The 19,908-nt window shown below is 28.7% G+C and overlaps 1 protein-coding gene across 1 annotated transcript; it reads left to right on the top strand.

The window, feature by feature from the left end:
* Positions 1 to 341: 341 nt before the first annotated feature.
* eIF2A (eukaryotic translation initiation factor 2A) lies at positions 342 to 19,324 on the top strand. Its single transcript, XM_014422130.2, has 14 exons — positions 342 to 557; positions 1,036 to 1,180; positions 2,590 to 2,708; positions 2,785 to 2,884; positions 5,120 to 5,295; positions 5,369 to 5,451; positions 5,534 to 5,684; positions 5,949 to 6,119; positions 7,012 to 7,186; positions 9,632 to 9,795; positions 10,246 to 10,332; positions 13,012 to 13,208; positions 14,204 to 14,363; positions 15,117 to 19,324. Exons 1-13 carry the CDS (start codon positions 530 to 532, stop codon positions 14,327 to 14,329), a joined length of 1,722 nt encoding a protein of 573 aa, XP_014277616.1. The 5' UTR covers positions 342 to 529; the 3' UTR covers positions 14,330 to 14,363; positions 15,117 to 19,324.
* The last annotated feature ends 584 nt before the right edge of the window (positions 19,325 to 19,908 follow it).

Here is a 19,908-nt window from a genome sequence, read left to right as displayed (position 1 = left end):
CACTGAAATATAATCACTAATTATTTAACAATTTTTACCCAAAACCATTCTTTACCACTGTACGTAGTATTTTAAAATACTTCAAGTGATGATGCAGTCTTTTTTCTAAATCTAGCTGCACTTGTTTTAACTTGCAGATTTTAGCTAATGAAAAAATAGTTATTGTTAGAAATTTATTAAAAACTATTCCATAATTTGAAAATGTAAAAGATTAATGGAAAATATCTGATTTAATTAGTTTGTAAAGTTTAATAAATTTTCATAATTTTTAAACTTTCATTATGGACGTAAAATAAATGTTAAAAATTGAATAATTTAAATTTCATATGGGCATTTGAAAATGGCGCTTTCTGAGGATGGTATTTCTTGATATCTAAAATGATTTCTAAAGGATATTCATATTTCTCCCTTAATCATAAGTGTCTAAATCACTTATTTTCTATCTTTATATTCGAGAAAATGTAAATTACAAAAGTAAATTTTTAATTTTGGCTTTTATAACAGCACATGGCATCCTGTTATCAGTAACATGGCGTCAGCTGCTCCTGTAGTTGCAGGTACGTGGTCTCAGATTAATTTATTTAATATCTAATGTCATTAGACTATTTATGTCTTACTAACATGCAATTTGCAAAACTAACAAATCAATCGAGTTAGAAATAAGTTTAGTTAATACAAATGATTCCATTACTTATTAAATCCCTTTCATAAGCTAACATATTTTAAAGGTTTAAACTAAAACAACGCTTATTTACCTCATAATATTGTGTTTATTGTACAGGATTTAGATTGTAAACAAGACATGTGCATGTTTCTTGTTGTCATTTTTTATTTTAACATTTAATCGAATTATTATGGTGAATGTTCTGTATTTGTAATTTCTGTTTGTAATCAGAATCGTTCTTTGCTGCATTTTATTAATTTAAATGAATATGTGAACTAATAGGCTTTGTAATGATTTTACATTGCACATGATTCGGTGAAAGTCAATTACTGGAAGGTTATGAGCTGGTTACATTTTTGTTTTCCTTTCAGTTCGTGGTTCCACAGGGATCTCAATTCATCATGGTCCACCAAATTATGAACTTATTTCAAATTTTAAAAGAGAAGACAGTAAGTCCTGTAAATGTATGCTGTTCAGCCCTCAAGGTGAATATTTTGCTTGGGCCAATGGAAAAAAGTTAGTATAGTTTTTATTTAATATAATTATTTTAACTTTGTTCTTAGTTCATTTTTCTTTCAATTTTAAGAATTTTTTCAGTTAGCCCCTGTTTAGACTACTGCTATATATCTTTTAATACAGTAATTTGTATTTATTTGAAATATACTCGCCATTACTTTTTAAATTTTATGGTACATAATTTGCATATCAGTTTTTCATGACAGACAATTTACTCTTATTTTAATGATAATAGTGTACAAGACAAGCTCCATCGGTGGAAAATTTAAAAATAAAAAATTTCTACTTCTACTCTTATTCTACTACCCTCAAACATATCCTTATCAACTAGAGCCTGTACTATCTTTCTTCATTCTGTATCAGTGGGTTTTAAAGTCCCACCGCTGGAGCTTGCTTTGTACTCTTAGTATGATTTTAATAAGATTCTAATAATTTATATCTTTATTATTCAATCTTAATCAGGTGGATTTTCCAAATAAATGTAATTTGTAAAGTGTCAATTAATGATTTACTTTTTGATTTATGGATTGTTTTCTGCCCTCTGTATTTGTGTAATTGACCTGATTTAAATCATAAGAAGTTTAACCCAATGCTTGACATTTAAAAGAGGACAGTATATCTCTGATTTTCTATGAGTCCTAAATATTTTTTATTCTTTAATGAGTAAAACCAATTAATGTCAAAAATAATCTTATTTTAGAATCATTGTTTATGAAAATACTTAACCAGTTTTATTTCATTTTGATAAAATACTTTTTTTATGGCTTCATTTTTTTAAATTAATTTATACACCTTCATTTATAATTTCAAGTAATATGCTTTTTACTTGGGTCACATTATCCAAAATGATATCCTAAAAAGCATTGTTTGGCAATGTGTGCTTAATTTTTTTTTTACTCATTTGAAAAGAAAGGGCGATCAAATTTAGTAAAAATTTGTATTTTCTTGTTGATGAAAATCAGTTTATTAAAACTTTTTATTCTAGCCAAATGCTAATTATTTTTTAATCTGAACTGTCCAGATATGGTGTCCCATATGTGATCCTTTATTCTATTCACGTAGTTGCTGTTTATTGTTATTAACAAATGCCAGTTTGAAAACCAGATATTAACCTTAATTTTTTTTAAGAACTTAAATATTTATGAATTTCCTAATTTCTTAGTGGTTTTAATATCAATTTTAATTGCCTAACATGTGTAAATTTATGAAATCAATTCTATAAAGTTTGGTTTTATTGATTTTTAAATACTTTTTGATGAAATTTTTATTCTATATTTCATTTTCATTAAAAATGGTAATAAAATCCTAATATAGATATTAAAAATTACTTAATTAAAATTTGTGTATTCCGGTATTAAAATGTTTTCAGATATTTAATGATTATCCTAATCAAAATGTTACATTTACAGGGTAACAATAGTTTCGACCTCCACTTGGGAGGTTTTGGCTGAAATGGATAAACCTCGGGTATGTACTTTGCAGTTTTCACCCAAAGGTACTTACCTTATGACATGGGAGACGTTTGCAGGTTTGTTTATTACAGATTCAATTCAATTGACAAACTTTTTAGTATGATTTTCTCTTAATATTATAATAATTTTCAGTATCCCAAGAGAAACCTGAAGGCAATCCTAATCTAAATATTTATGAATCTAAAACAGGAAAGCATCTAGTTGCATTTGAACAGAAGAAACAGACAGGGTGGTATGTGAAATTTGCTTATTTTTTATTTATACAATATAGGCATGTCAATTCATATTGAATTATAGTGTTAAGTAAGATTATCCTAGATATCATATTTATTTATTATAACAGTAGAATAAAAGTCCTAATATAATAACAAAGTACACATTAAATAGAAAAAATAACTAATAAACACATATAAATTCAAACTTAACTATTTAAAACACAGAAAAAATAATATAATGTAAAAGATGGTAAAACTTAATAACTCCAGAAACATTTAACACCAAAATAAAAAACATAATTGAGCAGCAGTTTAAACATAAACTTGTAAAATATATATATATATACATATATTGTTACGGCGAGTAGGGGTTCAGAGGGAACCTTTACTAGTCCAACCGTGAAAATACAAGAATAGCCGTATTTTGTTATTTTTGTAATTTTAAATAAGTAAACATAATAAAAGGAACAAGAATGACAAAAATGACGTACGTCCACCCGCCTTGTCCTCTTGGAGGTTAAGTCGAAGTAGTCCATCCGCTGTGGCTAAAATGATGTAGATGACGGAGATGGCCAGGATGCTGGCAACTACGAGTGCGTAGTGAGTAGACAAAGGAGACGATATGTGTGTGCACACTGTGACGGTTAGATGTCGTCTGCCTATTTTCAATATAAAAAACAACAGAGAGTAGTTGTTTTGTTTTTTTGACCTAATAAAAATCACATGTTCCAATTATCGATTTGTGGACCATATGTTGGCCGCAACATATATGTATAAAAACCTAATAACATAAGAAATATATAGAATCAATTTAAAATATTTGTACTCCAAATAAATTAATTACCCTGTAATTAAAAATCAACTTATATTTTAATTGTTTTTTTTGTAAAGCCATATCCCCACTAGATAAAAAAATAATTAACAGGTTTGTTAAAGAACAGAACTGTAAAACATTTCATATTTGCCCAAACATATGTTTTTCAAACTGATTCAGAAATTATTTCTCACAAAGAATTTATGTTCGGCATGAAATAGTAGTGTTATCGGGTCAGAGTGATGAGTGAATTGTACATCCATCTCCAGCCTAGCCTGTCTTCAAGAAGCCTTGTTTTTGTTGTTTGTGACAAAGACAGTTGTTTTATGGGTACATTGGTGATGATTCGATGATCAGCTATTTTTTAACCAATTTTATATGAATGTCGAATGTAAATTTTTAATATCAACGAAAAGCCAGCAATACATAAAGAAAATAATAATGTTCGCCTAGCAATTATTGTTTAATATCACCTGGCCTTTACATTCAGGTTTTTGGGTTCTGGTGATTTCTATCATTCATTTAATATGGCCAAACAAAATAGTTCCCAAGGTTAGCTGAGAGAGTAGGTAAAGACACATTCTACACCAGAGGAATGGTAGTTGATTTCATTTTATAATAAATACATAACCTACAGATTACAATATGTTGTATTTTAAACAACTCGTAAACTAAATGTAAAATATAATTCAATAAAAAGTGTGAAATAGTTTAATGATGGTAAATTTTTTAAAATACGTAATGAATTAAATGTTTTACCGACACAAATGGTTCAAATCCAATTCATAATTAAATAATAAATTGTCAATTTTTTGTTTTACAATATCATAGAAGTGTTTATGTTATTTAACCTCTGAGATTATATTTACCATAAGTAGAGTTTTTTTCTCTTGGTAGCTTTTTTCATTCCCACGTAATTTCTTCATGATCTTATATGCCTTTACTGAAGTTTTTATGTCAAAGATTTCTTTGAAGATTAGACATCAGTGGTGATATTTGATGATTCTATCTCAATTTATTATTATTCATATTTAGTATAAGAAAAAATTGTCTGAAATGTTAGAAAATATTGACCCTGGTGTTGTTCTGTCCACTAGAAAATTGAAATAATTCAACTCTCACCAAAACTTCTTCTCTGTCACCGCCTTTCCAAATTTGGTCTTAACTAAATTTTTTTCTCATCTATATTATACCAACAGAATTAAATTTTTTTTTTCATTTATTTCTGCACTATTTATTCCTAACCTCTTTATTGTTGGTGTATAATTTTTGTAATTGATTAATGGGTTTCTTTCCAAATTTTAGATCATTACATTCATATATTTTAAACGTATTAATAACATTTTTTATTAACATATCATTTATGTTACTTATAATATTTAATTTTTGTTATTTCATAGATTTAAAATGTTTTTTGTTTTGTTTTTCCTTTTGATAGGGAACCTATTTGGACTGGGGATGAAGCACTTGTCTCCAGAAGTGTAAAGAATGATGTCTTATTCTATAAACCAGAAAAAGTTAATGAAATTGAAAATAGGATAGCAAATCAAAGGGTACACCAGTATAGTATTTCTCCTGCTGGTTCTCCTTATTATGTATTGTGTTATGTTCCAGGTGGGTTACAATTTTTATTGTTTTTATTTATTTTTATTTTTATTTTTCGGTTTTAAAAATTTTTACTTTAAAGGTAAACAAGGGCAGCCTTCTCTAGGAAAATTGTTTCAGTATCCCAAATTTGACACACCTATCGCTTGTAAGAGTTTTTTCCAGGTAATTTATCTTATTTCGTAATTTATACATTTAATTTAATTATTCTCACTTCGTAAATATTACATGTTATTATTATCAATAGGCAGATAAAGTAGATATGTACTGGAACAAAAAGGGAACTGGTGTTCTTCTGATGACAAGCGTCGAGGTCGACAAGAGTGGCAGTTCTTATTATGGAAAACAAACTCTACATTTTATTACTCCGAAAGGAGATAATTCGATAGTTCAACTCGGTAAACTTTTTTTTATTTAATTTATTTTATTGATTTAAAATTTTTGCTGTTATGATTCTCCATTGTGAAAATTCTATTATTTCTCTTTGATTAAATCAAAGTAATAATTTATGTATTAAAAAAGAGTAAAACTTAAGTGAGATACAAATATTTGATTTGGTAATTAAGATTACATTAATATAACCTCACTTTTTTTACTTAATTAATACCCTGGCAATGTTTGATCAACTGTATTCTACATATTTGTTATGATTTCTATCACAGGTAAAGAAGGGCCAATCCATTGTGTTGCTTGGTCGCCACAGTCGCATGAATTTTGTGTAGTTTATGGATTCATGCCTGCCAAAGCCACAATATTTAATCTCAAATGTGAACCTGTCTTTGAGATGGGAACTGGGCCTAGGAACAGTATATACTACAACCCTTATGGGAACAATATCCTTTTTTTTACTTCATATACCTCTAGAATTAATAAGTTATTATATTATGTATAGATGGTTGGCCGCATATGAATTAAAAGGAGGTGGTCTAGGTTGCGGCCAAGAAAAACAATTAAGAAATAGTTTCAACTGTTTATTAATGACTGAGATCAGAGTAGCTATGTGAGTAAGGTGCTGTGTTACTATCTTGCAGTAGTACCTGGATTTATATCCAGCTGTAGCAGATAATTATTTACTCTGTTACATAAATGGTGGTGAATTCGGCCGGGGGGGGGTTGACTTTTACTTCTGTAGCGGGCCTTCAAAATGAAAACCATAGTTAGAATATTTTCTTTTTAGTTTTATCAAACATTTTGTATTGGATCTAGGTTCAATTCTTATTTTTTAATACTTAAGGAAAGGAAAGGAAGGAAGAATTTATAACCTAGGATAGAACCAGGCCGTTTGACTTACTATTTTATTATGTTACCCTTTACTCTCAATTTTAATTTGATTGATTTTTTTTTATTTCTACATATTCTAAGTGCACTTTCTGTCAGCAGAAAGGCTCATTTGGAAAATTAGTGGAAAATATTGATACAGGGAACAATATGAAAATATTTGTTCTGAAATGAGCAAGGATTAATTTCAGTTCAAGGTAGGGTGGTGAGTGAAAGTTTGATGAGCACCAAATTTTTGATTTTTTAATTCTTAATAATTTTAAGACTTTTTAAATCAAAAATGTCAAAGTCAGGAGGATAAATAAAACATCAATAATTAAATGGTTTTCAGTTAAGTAGTCTTACGGGTTATATGACTCAAAAATGGCATGTCCGGTGTTAAAATATATTGATTATTTATTTATTTTTTTTATTTAAATATTTTTTTCCTTAATTCATTTGTTGCACTTCTCTTGCTGGGTGGTTTTGGTAACCTTCAAGGTACCGTAGAGCTTTGGGAAGCCCCAGCTCGAAAACTAATTAACAAAATGACTGCTCCGGACACAACATTGCTGGTTTGGTCACCTGAAGGAACACATTTTCTAACTGCCACCACTGCACCAAGGTTACGCATGTGTAATGGGTGAGTTTTAGTTTTAAAATTGTTATCATGCTTTCTAAATTTATTTTACTATAGTATAAAATGATTTTTTTATGAAGATAACAAGTTATCATTTAGTTGAGAAAGCCCTTAAGTCAGTGGCTCGAGAGATTTATTTTCTCAATGGGCTACTGAGACCTGGTCTGCTACTTGGAGCTCTTCCAGTTGGAAATTCATGTATGAATTGAGTTGGTGTTAAAGAAGTGTCTCTTAGGGGTCTTAACTGTTTTTTTCTCCTCTACGACTATATTTTGTCTTTATTCGCTGTTTTTAAGGCTTTAACATCTAAACCTTTTATAAACTAAACAGTCAGATAGTATCTAGTTAACATTTTTCAAGGACTGTATAATCCAAACTGAATACCTAAGAATAATGTCAAATCCTCAAAAATTGAATTCGGAAACAAATTGTAAAAAGTTTAAAATCAAAACTTCAGCAGTTCAGTTGGCCTTAAAATTCTTTATAATTTCTTCCAATTAGCATTAATGAAAGAGTTAGTTTCATTTTGATTATTTTTCTGAAATATCATATTTCTTATTATTCTGATTGGTCTAGACTAGTCCTGAAGTTGTAATTCACAAAACAACCGTTAATATTTATTTTCACTTACATATATATGGAAAATATAGTTTGAGAAAGTATTGCTATCATGAAAAATTATGAATTCGAGTTTTTATGAAAAATAAACATTTTGAGGCCTTCTGAGTCCAAATAACCAAGTCATTCAAAATTGTCTGTGTGTTTTGTAGGTTTACCTCAAAAAGATACATCATCATCATCATCATCATGGGTGCTACAACCCTTCACTGAGTCTTGGCCTCCTCAATTAGTCTCCCCCATTGGTCTCTCTTGCAGCTGTTCTCTAGTTAGCCAGTCTAAGAAGAGCTCTACTATCTGCGTTGACCCCATCCATCCAGCACAATCTAGTTCCAACTCTTCTTTTTTTTCTGGACACTTAAGCATAATTTTGCTAGTTGAGCTACACTCATCTATCCTGGCTACATGATCTGCCCATTTTAGACGCTGTATTCTAATGAACTGGACTACGTTTGTATAATTATGTATGGTGGCCAGTTTTGCATTACTCCGCCTTCTCCAATCGTTATCTGAGTGCACTGGTCCATAAATGCCACATAGTACTTTTCTTTCAAAGACCAGCAGCTTGCTTTCATCTCTTTTTGAGAAGCTCCACGTTTCCGCTCCATATGTAAGGAGGACGAATTAACGTCTTGTACAGAGTCACTTTTGTTTTCCTGGTGATTAGGCGATTACTTAGATACCGCCGCAGGCCAAAATAACACTTATTTGCTACCAGGATCTTCTTTGATATTCTCACAAACATAGAGTTGTACTAAATTGAAAGTACATATTTAAGGCAAGTAAATATCAGAGATGCAGCAGCTACATTTTACATAAAACCGACCTCCTGGAAGTACCAGTTTATAGAATAAATTTTCTCGAGAACGGCTCTTTCTATTTTTATTAAACTCAATGTTAATGAACAATGAAATGGTCTTTAATATCAGCTAGGTGTTATCCTCATTAAATAATTTCACAGGGCTTAAATGATAAATTTTTAAATAATGTTCCTCTAAAGTGCCTTTAATTTTGTTTATTTGAAAAAAAAAAAAAAACAGTACTTATTATTAGCAATAATAAACAATGGATAAATACAATGTATTAAAGAATTTATTGAATAACCAAAGAAAAAAACAGGCATCCAATTCGAACTGGAACAGTCTAGACCGCCTGATCTTTCCCAATAGCATTACGGCTTCATTATCTTTTGTTAAACTGTTGTATTCTTGGCAAGGATACAATTTATATTAGTTAATCCCACCTTGAGAAACCCCAAAATTTGAATTTTTATTGCAACAGAAAAATAAAAAAATTTTGATCATAATTTCACCTTCCCTGATGTTAATTTTTTTTATATATTTCAAAAACCTCAAAAATAGTGATAACTTCAACATAAGCCCACTAATCTAAACATAACTTGGGGGACTTATGTACGTATGTAAGTGAAAGATGTGTGATTTTTATTTTTAAGGACTATGACAATAGAAGGAAAATTGAACTAATATTAAGGATTAAATCGTTTGAGAATTCAGATTCCTGTGAGAATCTATCACAATTATTGAGAATCCATCACCATGAAAAAATTTTGATATTTTACCAGCCTAATAACATTTTATTGAAACAGACACTAAGAGGTTTTGCTCTTGCTTGCCAGAGTGGGAGTGTCAAGATTGATTTGCTAGGACAACCGATAAATAAATATTAAATCCCTCAGATGGGAATTAAACCTATAGTGTATGTTCCGAACCAGACACTCATACTGATGTCCTCTTCATATAATGATACTTCATGATATTTATTATTATGTAATGTTCATGTATAATTGTTATAGTTTCTTTTTTATTTCAGTTTCAAAATGTGGCACTACACTGGTTCCTTATTGTATGAAAGACCTTGGAATAAACAGGAAGAATTGTGGGAAGTTTGCTGGCAAAATTTTCCAGATGGGACTTTTAAACCTCCCTTGATAAGTTATAAACCTGTTGAAGGAATAGCTCCAACGCAACCACAAGGTATAATTAACATGTTTAGATTACATATTCCTTTCAAGTTTTGTCCTCTAGCATTATTTTTTAATTATTAAATAGAATAGATTAATATACTATTAACCGCGGAGATTCTTTGTCCCTGTCTTTAAATTTACTACCTTTGAATATCTTAGAATACAATTGAGCATTGAAAAAAAAAAAATTAATTGTTAACTTGTACTGAATGATGGGTTTACCTTGTGGTACATAATTTCTCCTCCTATAGTGCTTTGTACATCTATTTTAATATGTAATAATTGTAATTGGTATTTCTGATTTTATTTTTTTAAAACCACACCATTTCTTATAAATTATTAAGTCTTTTCTTTATAATTACTGCAAAACAATGGTAATGAAACTATCCCATTTCACAAGTCTATTGATATTAATGACATTTCATTTTGATCTAAATATATACAACTTTTTTTTTTTCAGCTTCTAAAGAAGTTTATAGGCCACCAGTTGCGAGAGGGCTAACCGTGAACTTTAAGCTTCATGAGGATGAAACTCCACCTCAACAGTGTAAGTACTATTAGTTGAAGCATACTTATTCTTCTCATAATATTTTGTAATCATAGAAACCTGACTCAATTCATATATAATCTAGTACTATTTTGACTCAATTCTTAATTAATCCTTAAGTAGTTACGCATGTTTTCATAATGTATGCAGTGCCCCCTACTTTGTGATAGGTAAATGTTGTTACATATAGAAAGCTTAAAGTCAAACAACACTATCTATACAGAGTTGTAGATAGTGTTGTTTGACATTAAGGAGACAATATGTTTGAAACTGTATTTCCATCAAATTCATTCTTTTTTTCTTTATAATTCTTGAGAATTAATAATTAATTAAATGGTTAAATTTTCTGAACTTAATAGCATTTATTGAATTTAATTTATATATTATTTAAGATAAATATTTTATCTAATATAATTTTCTCTACCTGATAAAAATAGAGAAATAGGACTAGATTTGGTAACAGATTGAAATCTCAAATATCCATTTACTAAACATAATTTTAATACTTATATCAAATTAAATAACTTAACATTGAACTATTAAAGTAATTGTTTAATTAAGGACCTAAATTAATTCTATTTTATAATTAATTATAACATATAGGCTAACCTAAAGCTAAAGTTAACAAAGGTTCAAGATAATTACAATTAGACAGTTAATTATATACATTGACTGGCAAAAAGAGAGAGCTATCCTAGCTTTAGAAATTCTTACATCTCCTTGGACTCAAACTCTATCCAATATGTGGTGTCACCACTAATATCTTTTGCTTTGTTTATTACTCTAACTACAAACATCTATGGTTTTTTTTTCAACACTTCGCATGTCTACTATACTAATCCGTGTATCATGTGTCTAGCACATGGTGCCCACTACATGGATCTGTGATCACGCACATCAACATACAAACGGATCAGTCTATTGCGGGCAATACTGGCGAGAGTTGTCTTTGCACTTGTTTCCTGTAATAGAATATTCATTCTAATATTCATGTATGAAGCATGCCCTCAACTGAATTGCCGGACACACTTCATTTTTGGTTTGCTGGTTGGGTTGAAGTGGACTGTATAAATGAAAAATGAACATGATTAAATGAAAAATAAAATTCTATTGTTTAAGTTACAAATGGTGTAGTGGGTGGCCGAAAGAAAACATTTATGTTTAGATGGTTAGTAAATTTTGAATGCTGGGCTATGGAATTGTAGATAATGAGGTGGTTGATGATGATTACCATGCGGTGGTGAATGTTAAGGATTGCCATGTGGACTTACTTCTTCTTTCCTCCCTCTGCATCTCTAAGCCTCTCTCCTCTCTACTTCTGAGGACGACTCCAAGAGTTCTACACACCCATGGTAGATTTCTGATCTGAGAGACAAAGAAAATGATGAACTGCTTCTCAAGACAAGATGGCTCTCACCCACTTTAGTCTGGGATGCCTCTCTTCACCGAGAGCACTGGAGGAGGTGAGATTCGGCTGTTGGCCACCTGGGGCGCCACTATATCCTGTAGGCCATTATGCCATGATGTTTGATGGTGCCCCCTCCAATTCAACCTTTTGGTTGCCGTAGGTTAACCGGAACAACGTAGTTAGTGGCGGTTTTTGAAAAACGTTTTTATTTTTGTGTTTTTTCGCTATTCAATTAACGTATATATTTTCGGTATTATTTATTACATCAGTATCATCTTACCGCAAATTCGTTAAAATATGCAATACAAAAACAAGACAAAGAGGTGGTAAAGAATCCACTAAGATTGTAAAAAAAGAGTGTAAGGTATGTAGAAAGAAGAAAATATGTAAAGCCACTATATATCAGTGCAATATATGTGAAGAAACACATCAAAATTGTGTTGAATGTTTTTTCGAATGCCATTAAAATTTATAGATTTATTTTTATGTTTCAATTTTATTTTTCATTTATCTCTATAATCTTTGACGTATAACTTTATAAAATTCCATGTAAATTTGTTTAAAAAATAACCTTTATTTTCTCAGTATTTCGTTTTGCAAAATTATTATTATTTTCATATTAGCCATTACGTCACACTTGACGCTTTGTGTTAATTGACACCAATTATATAAATAAAGTATTCGCAAAAATATTGCTTTTAATCATTATTAATATTAAATTATTTTTAACAATTGTTTGTTATTTACTATCTGTCTTTATTTTTCTACAAGTTTTGCATTAATTGTTTCTGCTTTTGTAATGTGTTGCACTTTTTTTCCGTAATTATATAGTTGTAATAAATTTAATTTAGACTACTTATGTGTTTATATTCTATTTAAACCTATTCAATATAAAATATAGATGAAATAATGATATTTATGGTAAATACGGATCTGTGTAGTCAGCATTTACAATGGATATTTTGCTGAGGTGCCGTTTAGATGGATCAGTGTTATAGCTATAAACGGGCAAATATACTCCAAAAATTTTTTTACAAAAAATGAATTTAATTAGTAATGAAGAAACTTACTACTGGAAACAAGAAAAAAAAATCTCGCATTTTTTAAAATCTCATTTTTTTTAAGATAATGGGTTAAATTAATACTATATAAGACTTTCAGACCAATATATAGCTACAAAACTTTTATAAATCTAAACTTTATTTTGACTTTTGTAGAAAATATCTCGACTTAATATCTTTGACAAAAAAAATTTCTTTTTTTTGTTTTAGCCCAGCAGTCTAAGACTGCATTAAAACTAAAAAAGAAGCGAGAAGCGAAGAAAGCTGCAAAAGCAGCTCAACAAGATCAGTCACCGGATAGGGCACCAACAGCAGCCGCTGTGGTCAATAACGGTTTGAAAGCTCATTTGGAGGAATTCACAACGGATGATCCTGTTAAAATGAAGAAAATTGGAAGGCTACGGAGTGTATGTATTCCTTTAATTTAATCTAAATAACATTCAGAGCTTAATTTGTTTTGACTTCAATTTTTTTTTTTATATGAAGTTTTCAAAAATTAAGCAATTGTGTCAGGACAGCAGGTTGTTTAATTGGCATATTATATAATTATAAATATTAAACCAACAAAAGTAAACTGTCCTTCCTTCTCTATGCAAAGGAAGAGAGTTCATGCCCCATTTTTTTTTTTTTTTTCTCTTTAGTTTTATAAAAATAAATTGTTATTTTACATTTTAAACAAAACTACATATGATCCTTTCTCTGAGCTTACTTCATTTTTCCCGAACAGTTTGGCCATTAGGTCGTTAGCAAGATCTTAATTGATGTATCCAAGTTCAATTTTTATATATATATATATATATATATATATATATATCACAGTCGCTTTAAACTATCATATTTAACCTCTATATTATCACAGTTTAATTAATAAAAAAAAAATTATTTGAAATTGAATTTCTTTGTTTTCTCTGGATCTATGACTTCATCTCAAAAATGTTCAAAATCAGCATTTGAATGTCATCAAAGAGTTCATTTTTTATAGTAATACATTTCACTGTTAAAATTCAACAATGTAACATCTCAAAAAATGGTTATTTTGGGATATGTAATATTAGTAAGATCTATACAGTAAAACAAAGAATCATATTTTAAACATATGTCATAAAATCTAAGTAGTAAAAAATATTTGGAGATATTACAGTTTTGAAATGTATAGATCTTACCCTTATTGCTAAGATTACTTCCATATCTCAAAATAACCAATTTTTGAGATGTTACACTGTTGAAAGGGAACAGAGATATTTAATATAATCCCTTTATTATAAATATACACACACACCTACCAACATTTTAGTGATGATGATCCTAAGACGAAATGTTTTGAAATTCCACTACTCTGTGGTTTGTGCTGTGATTAGTATGGTTTCATTCTATTTATTGAATTTTGTTTTTTTATTATTAGAAATTAATGGAAATCGAACGTTTGAAAGAGCAGCAGAAGAGTGGGCGACAACTTGAGATCAACCAATTAGAAAAGATTAAGAAAGAGGACCAAATACTGAGCGAACTTAGGAGCCTTGCTTTGTGATACCTGCCAACGTAGAACTGGGACATCATCACTGGTAATTATTTTTTTTCTTCATGGAACGGCCTTTCATGACCACGCGAATATCATTACTTTTTCCTTCTCACTTTCTCTCTTCTTCTCTCCTAGTATCTTATCATTTCTGTGTCCTTTGCTTCCTCTCTTCCGACCACGCAGTACCCTTCTGTTTTTCTTTATTTGCCGCAAGAACATTTATTTATTTCAATTTTCTTCTGTACTGTTCTCTATCTAGGCAGTCCTTGTCTGTTATATTCAATTTCTTTGTTTCCTCTCTCGTTTGCTTACAGGTAATATTATTTTTTAGAAAGTTTTAAAGAAAATTTATACCTAATTGTAAGGCTATCGATGGTCTGATCCAAGGTACATACTGATTGATTTCTTATTGTGAAGAGGTTGGCATCCTTCACGATGATGTCCACAGCTCGGTTTATATATTGAATTTATATTGTTAGCTTTTGCGTCACATGACACAAATTGGAACTTACAGATTTCACTATTTTGTCATGTTGATCCTCTATCAAAGTTGTTTTTGATTTACTAAAGATATCTTAATATTCTAGTGACTACTTTGTGAAATTAATGGAAGAATCAATTGAAAAATTACTGTAATAATATAAAACGCATATAGATGTCAAGAAATGTTAGTTTTTCTACTGATATATTTTTCACTTTTTAAAAAAAAAATGAATTAGTCTTAAAAAATGTTTGTGAATCTGTTAAAGCTACCCCTCCTGTATTTTATTATACTTATTATTTTTAATGTTTATAGGGACTTAGGAAATCAAGATCTTAACAATTTGGAAGGAATAATGAAAATGTATTTTACGAAAATACTAAAGGCGTTAATAACGAGTCCTTCTGGAGCACAATGGTACACTGAAGAGACGACTTTAACATATCAAACCAGCTCTTCAGAAACGGTGTGACGGTCGAAAAAATTTTATGAAGTACTTTCTGTCGAAAATAGTACCTGTTACCTACCTTGTATCATTTGCCTGCTGTTTATTGGTCATTTAAAAAAAAAAAAAAATATGCTACGGTGATTGTCTTTTAAGAGTGTTATTCAGTTTGTAAATAAACTTATCTCGATTATTTCAAATTCTATTCTTTAAATAATTATTAAGTATACTTTAATAGATGTACATAAAGCTGTTCTTATTGAGAAGAGAAAAGTATATTAATTACACTCTATGCATATACAGGTACTATCACACGTTGAATTAATATATAATTTGATTTGATCTCTCTTTTAATTTTTTTTTTTGTTTTCTTTTTCTTATATGATGTGATTTTGTGTTCTGTCTCTCTGCTAGTTTTCATCAGATTTTTTTTTATATCAATCTGTTTTAGGTATAAGGATGCTACTTGTAGTAAGTTAATATTTCTCCAATTCCTATCATGTTTTGGATTAATATTACAGCTTTAAAAACTTGATTAAGTTAAAAGATATTTTTTGTAATATCTTAACCTTTTAGTGTTAGCTACACTTCTGTGACTTACCTGGTATTTTAAAAGTTGTAGTGTATTTATTGCACTAATTGTATAGAACGCTTTCATTTTTAACCATAGAAATCCATGTAATATATAGTATGTTATCATTAACTCTATATTAGTTCATTAAAAGTATATGTTACATTTAAAGATCTTGACAAAAATTGTACATACAGACTTACAAGTCGTAAATTTATTTGTGTTGGTTTTTCTTGATGAAATATATCCTCGAATTGAATTGTATTGAGGTTTCTATTAATTTAATTTGATTTTTTATTTATAATAACTAAGTTAGTTTGATCCAAAAATGATTTCCTCTTGCAAAGATCAAATAACTCCAGAAGGTTACTGCATTAAAAAATTAAATAATCTTGGATTTTATTTTGTTTGCAGACAAATAGAGATTTATTTGTATGCCTTTTTTAAAGTAGAGAATAAAAAAGAAAAAACTGATTTTTTCCCGTTTTAGTTTTGTTCAGAATGAATACTTTACACCCATTTCGTTCCTGTTATAGATTTTTGGAACATTTCCGCCTCTTTCAGTTTTAATGGAAAAAGTTGTAGGAAGAGATTTAATTGAAAGGTTCAAATTTATACAGTAATTCAATATATCTTGTCTTGACAAAATTAAATAATACAATTGTTATTAATTATAATCGTTCAGCATAATTATTATAATTTAATACTATGTATTATACTATAATAACTTTGACACCGCCTTTATCTATTATTGAATGATAAATTAGCTTTTAATTACTTCCTCTCTATGTTGATGTGTTAATAATTTATTGTTCCTAATTAGATTTATCAATAATGACGAGTCTATTAGTTAATGAAACATCCATTATAATATAATTGTTATTTTTTAATAAAAATAAAATATCATGCAATGTGGTTTTATTAATACTAAAAGAATTTTTGTGATCAACTTTGTCTGTAGCGTCTAGACTTTTAACTAGTATTTAAATTAAATAGACTTTAATTTGTCTATATATTACGTCGATTTATAATGAAAGTTTCAGTTATGGTAGCTAATTATAATAAACCAAAGTTAAATATAAGTGTATTTGGCTGCTCACTTTTTCGTAACAATATTATGTCATTATTTTGTTCAAGTCATTCATGATCAGGTCAATTACTGTTTTATGATCAGCATTTATGTTAAGGATTAATTAATAAAAAGTAATGCCTTCCTTTACTGTTAAGTCTCTTATGAAAATGAACTGTATTTAGAAATTGTGGTTTTATATTATTATACTTGTTTTCCTTTAATTATTTGTTTGTTATTTGTTTAATCAATAACAAATCTTTATAGCTTTGTTATTATGTTTTTGTTGATAGTTTTACATCCACTTTTATGAATATCAATATTAAAATGTATTTTACTATTCGAAACAACTAAAATATTCATGGGATGTGTTTATATGTTATAGTAATTTCAATTGATCGGAAAAACTTCCCATTAAAGTGCTATAATTCAAATATTTTAGGTGTGCCTCGATGTCTTTGATGTACTGACAGTTATTGACTTTCATACCTTATCACCTCCTGAAAGTTGTAAAGAATCAAGAAGAACCAGGTTCTGAAAGCCTGGTTGTTTCATCATCACCTTTCTTTCATACATATGTTGCATTTAGTTGTTGGTCAGTTTTATGATCTTTCGCTCTTTTCAATTTTTTAGTGTTAAACATATTTTTAATTAATTTTTTGTTGTGGTTCTCTGTGCAGTTGTTGGAATCATAATCTGTCTGTATTCTACTGACAAAAAAACCATTAGAATAGTGTTTATTTCTTCAGGGTTTGTAAATCGACTACAGTAAATTTACCTAACCTTTGAAGAATTGTGTAGACTTGTTTGTATAAATGTTGAGTTCAAAACTGATATTGTAAAGTATATTTGTTGAGTATTTATCTTAATCTTTGAAATTAGTTTGCACGGTGAAGATAAAAAAAAAGGTCTCCCTCTTTATTTCCCTGATTGTTATAACTCTGTATTTGAACTTGGGCTAAAACTTTGGGTCAGTCATGAGAGATGAAGCTACAAGATATTTTATTTCAGTGGATATTGATCGGAAATTTTATACTACTTAATAGATACAGATTTATAATTAATAATTTTATTTTTTACTCGTTTCTTTTCAATACTTATATTCAGGGGTGGATAGATGATTTTAAAATACTGCATTTTCCCTGGTAAGACATATTAACACACATTTTGCTTTATAGCCGTAGCAAATTATTTAAAATTAGAATTTTTATTAGTTGAGGACTGCCTGTAATTTTTTATTAATAAAAGTGTTAGTTATTAATACATTTTCATTATAAATAATGTACATGATAAAACTTTACTGTAAAAATTTATTTTTAATTTTATTGCTGCAGATAACATCAATGTCGCATTCAAATATGGATTAAATATTCTGAGATTAGAATGAAGTCACGTATAGTAATGATTTGTTGTCATTCCTAAGTCACATATCGGATGAAAAAATTATTTTTTTCATCTTAATTTATTTATTTGTATTATAAGATTTTTGTTATTATTATGAATTTAAATATCAAACCTCAGTATCAAACAATTATTTTTGAACTTTTTTTTTTTTTCAAATTCGTTTGATTTTATTATTATTATTTTTTCCATTAGGTTTATCTTATGAAATTATTAGTTCAATAAAATCAAAATCAGCTAAATCAGAAATGTAGAAAATAAATCTCATTCTTATTTTTAGTACATTATTACTTTATGAAAGTAAACATGAATGGCTTGGAGTAAGAACGTGACAATCCATAATTTTAAAGTTAATTAGTAGTTAGTGCAAAATGCTCCATTGTTGCACTTTAAAGTTATTTATTGTTAGTTTATCTTTGATAAACTTTCCAACATATTTATCTTGAATACTATTCAAAGTAAGCTGTACAAAGCATTAAATATGAATTGTAGAATTTTTCTAAACTGTTTTACTAAATCATTTGTCATATTCTTGCCCTGAGCCAACCCTCCATACTTAGTTATTACCAGTATTTTTTATATTATTTTGTTTTTCAAAACAATTTTCATTTTCTCATTGCTGAATTATATCTACAGATTGTTATTAAAAATTATTTTTTCTAATTTAGTTAAAAGAAAATTGCATGTTCATCAAAAGTATATATATCCTTGTTAAAATTTAATTTGTTATTTCAAGATGGAAGATCAATTTTAAGTGATTAACACTCATTATGAAATCCGCATAAACAATATTTTCATAACCTATAGACAAAATCCATGAATGTATTCTGTACAAGTATTTTTTAGGGTAATTTATATTATTGAGTTTTAATCAATTTTATTTATCAGATAATTATTTTTGCCATTACTTTTTATTTTGATAATACAGGGTGTCTTAAGTCCTTGTTCCATTTTGAGTTAATGGAAACTAATTTATGTAATTTAAGATGTATAAATTGTACATTCTTAACAATAAATTGTGTTGAAAATGAACTTTATTTAATTTGTTTCTTTTGCATGTATTTTATTTTAGTACCATTTTGGGCTTTCTCATGTGGTTTGGTGTTGAATCTGTCTATATACTTAAAGAAATTATGATTCTCCTGAAATGAGCTATTGCCTTTGTTCTATATAATATTTCATAATCCAAGTACATAAAAAATTTACATGTGTATGTTGACTTTGAAGTTGGTTAAAATTTTCCTACTTAACTCCATATTCAATCACATTATCCTTATAATAACTAGTGGATAAGAAGATAAAATAATAAAGATGTAGAAACTCAAAAAGAAATGTTTCTGTTGTGTGTTACGAATGTTTCTGGCTTAATTTTAAAATAATGGAAAATAAAAAAGTCATTATCTCAGTAAACCTAGTAGATTATGCTTACATCAATAGTCTCTTATGCTAACTAAAGAAAGTAGACACTCCGAAGTACTTGTATAATATTCCATGCTCATTCACCTCAATGTCCTGGAACAATACTTTGATAAATGGTTGATCAGTCTCAATACTGAACAATGTACTTCTAAAGCTTTTACCCTTAGATGCCAAGAAGACTAAACTGATTCTCAAAGGCAAT

The sequence above is a fragment of the Halyomorpha halys genome, unplaced genomic scaffold, assembly GCF_000696795.3.
Source record: "Halyomorpha halys isolate HHAL.00 unplaced genomic scaffold, Hhal_1.1 Scaffold359.1, whole genome shotgun sequence".
Taxonomy (NCBI): Eukaryota; Metazoa; Arthropoda; class Insecta; order Hemiptera; family Pentatomidae; genus Halyomorpha; species Halyomorpha halys.
This window is presented reverse-complemented; position numbering and strand designations above follow the sequence as displayed.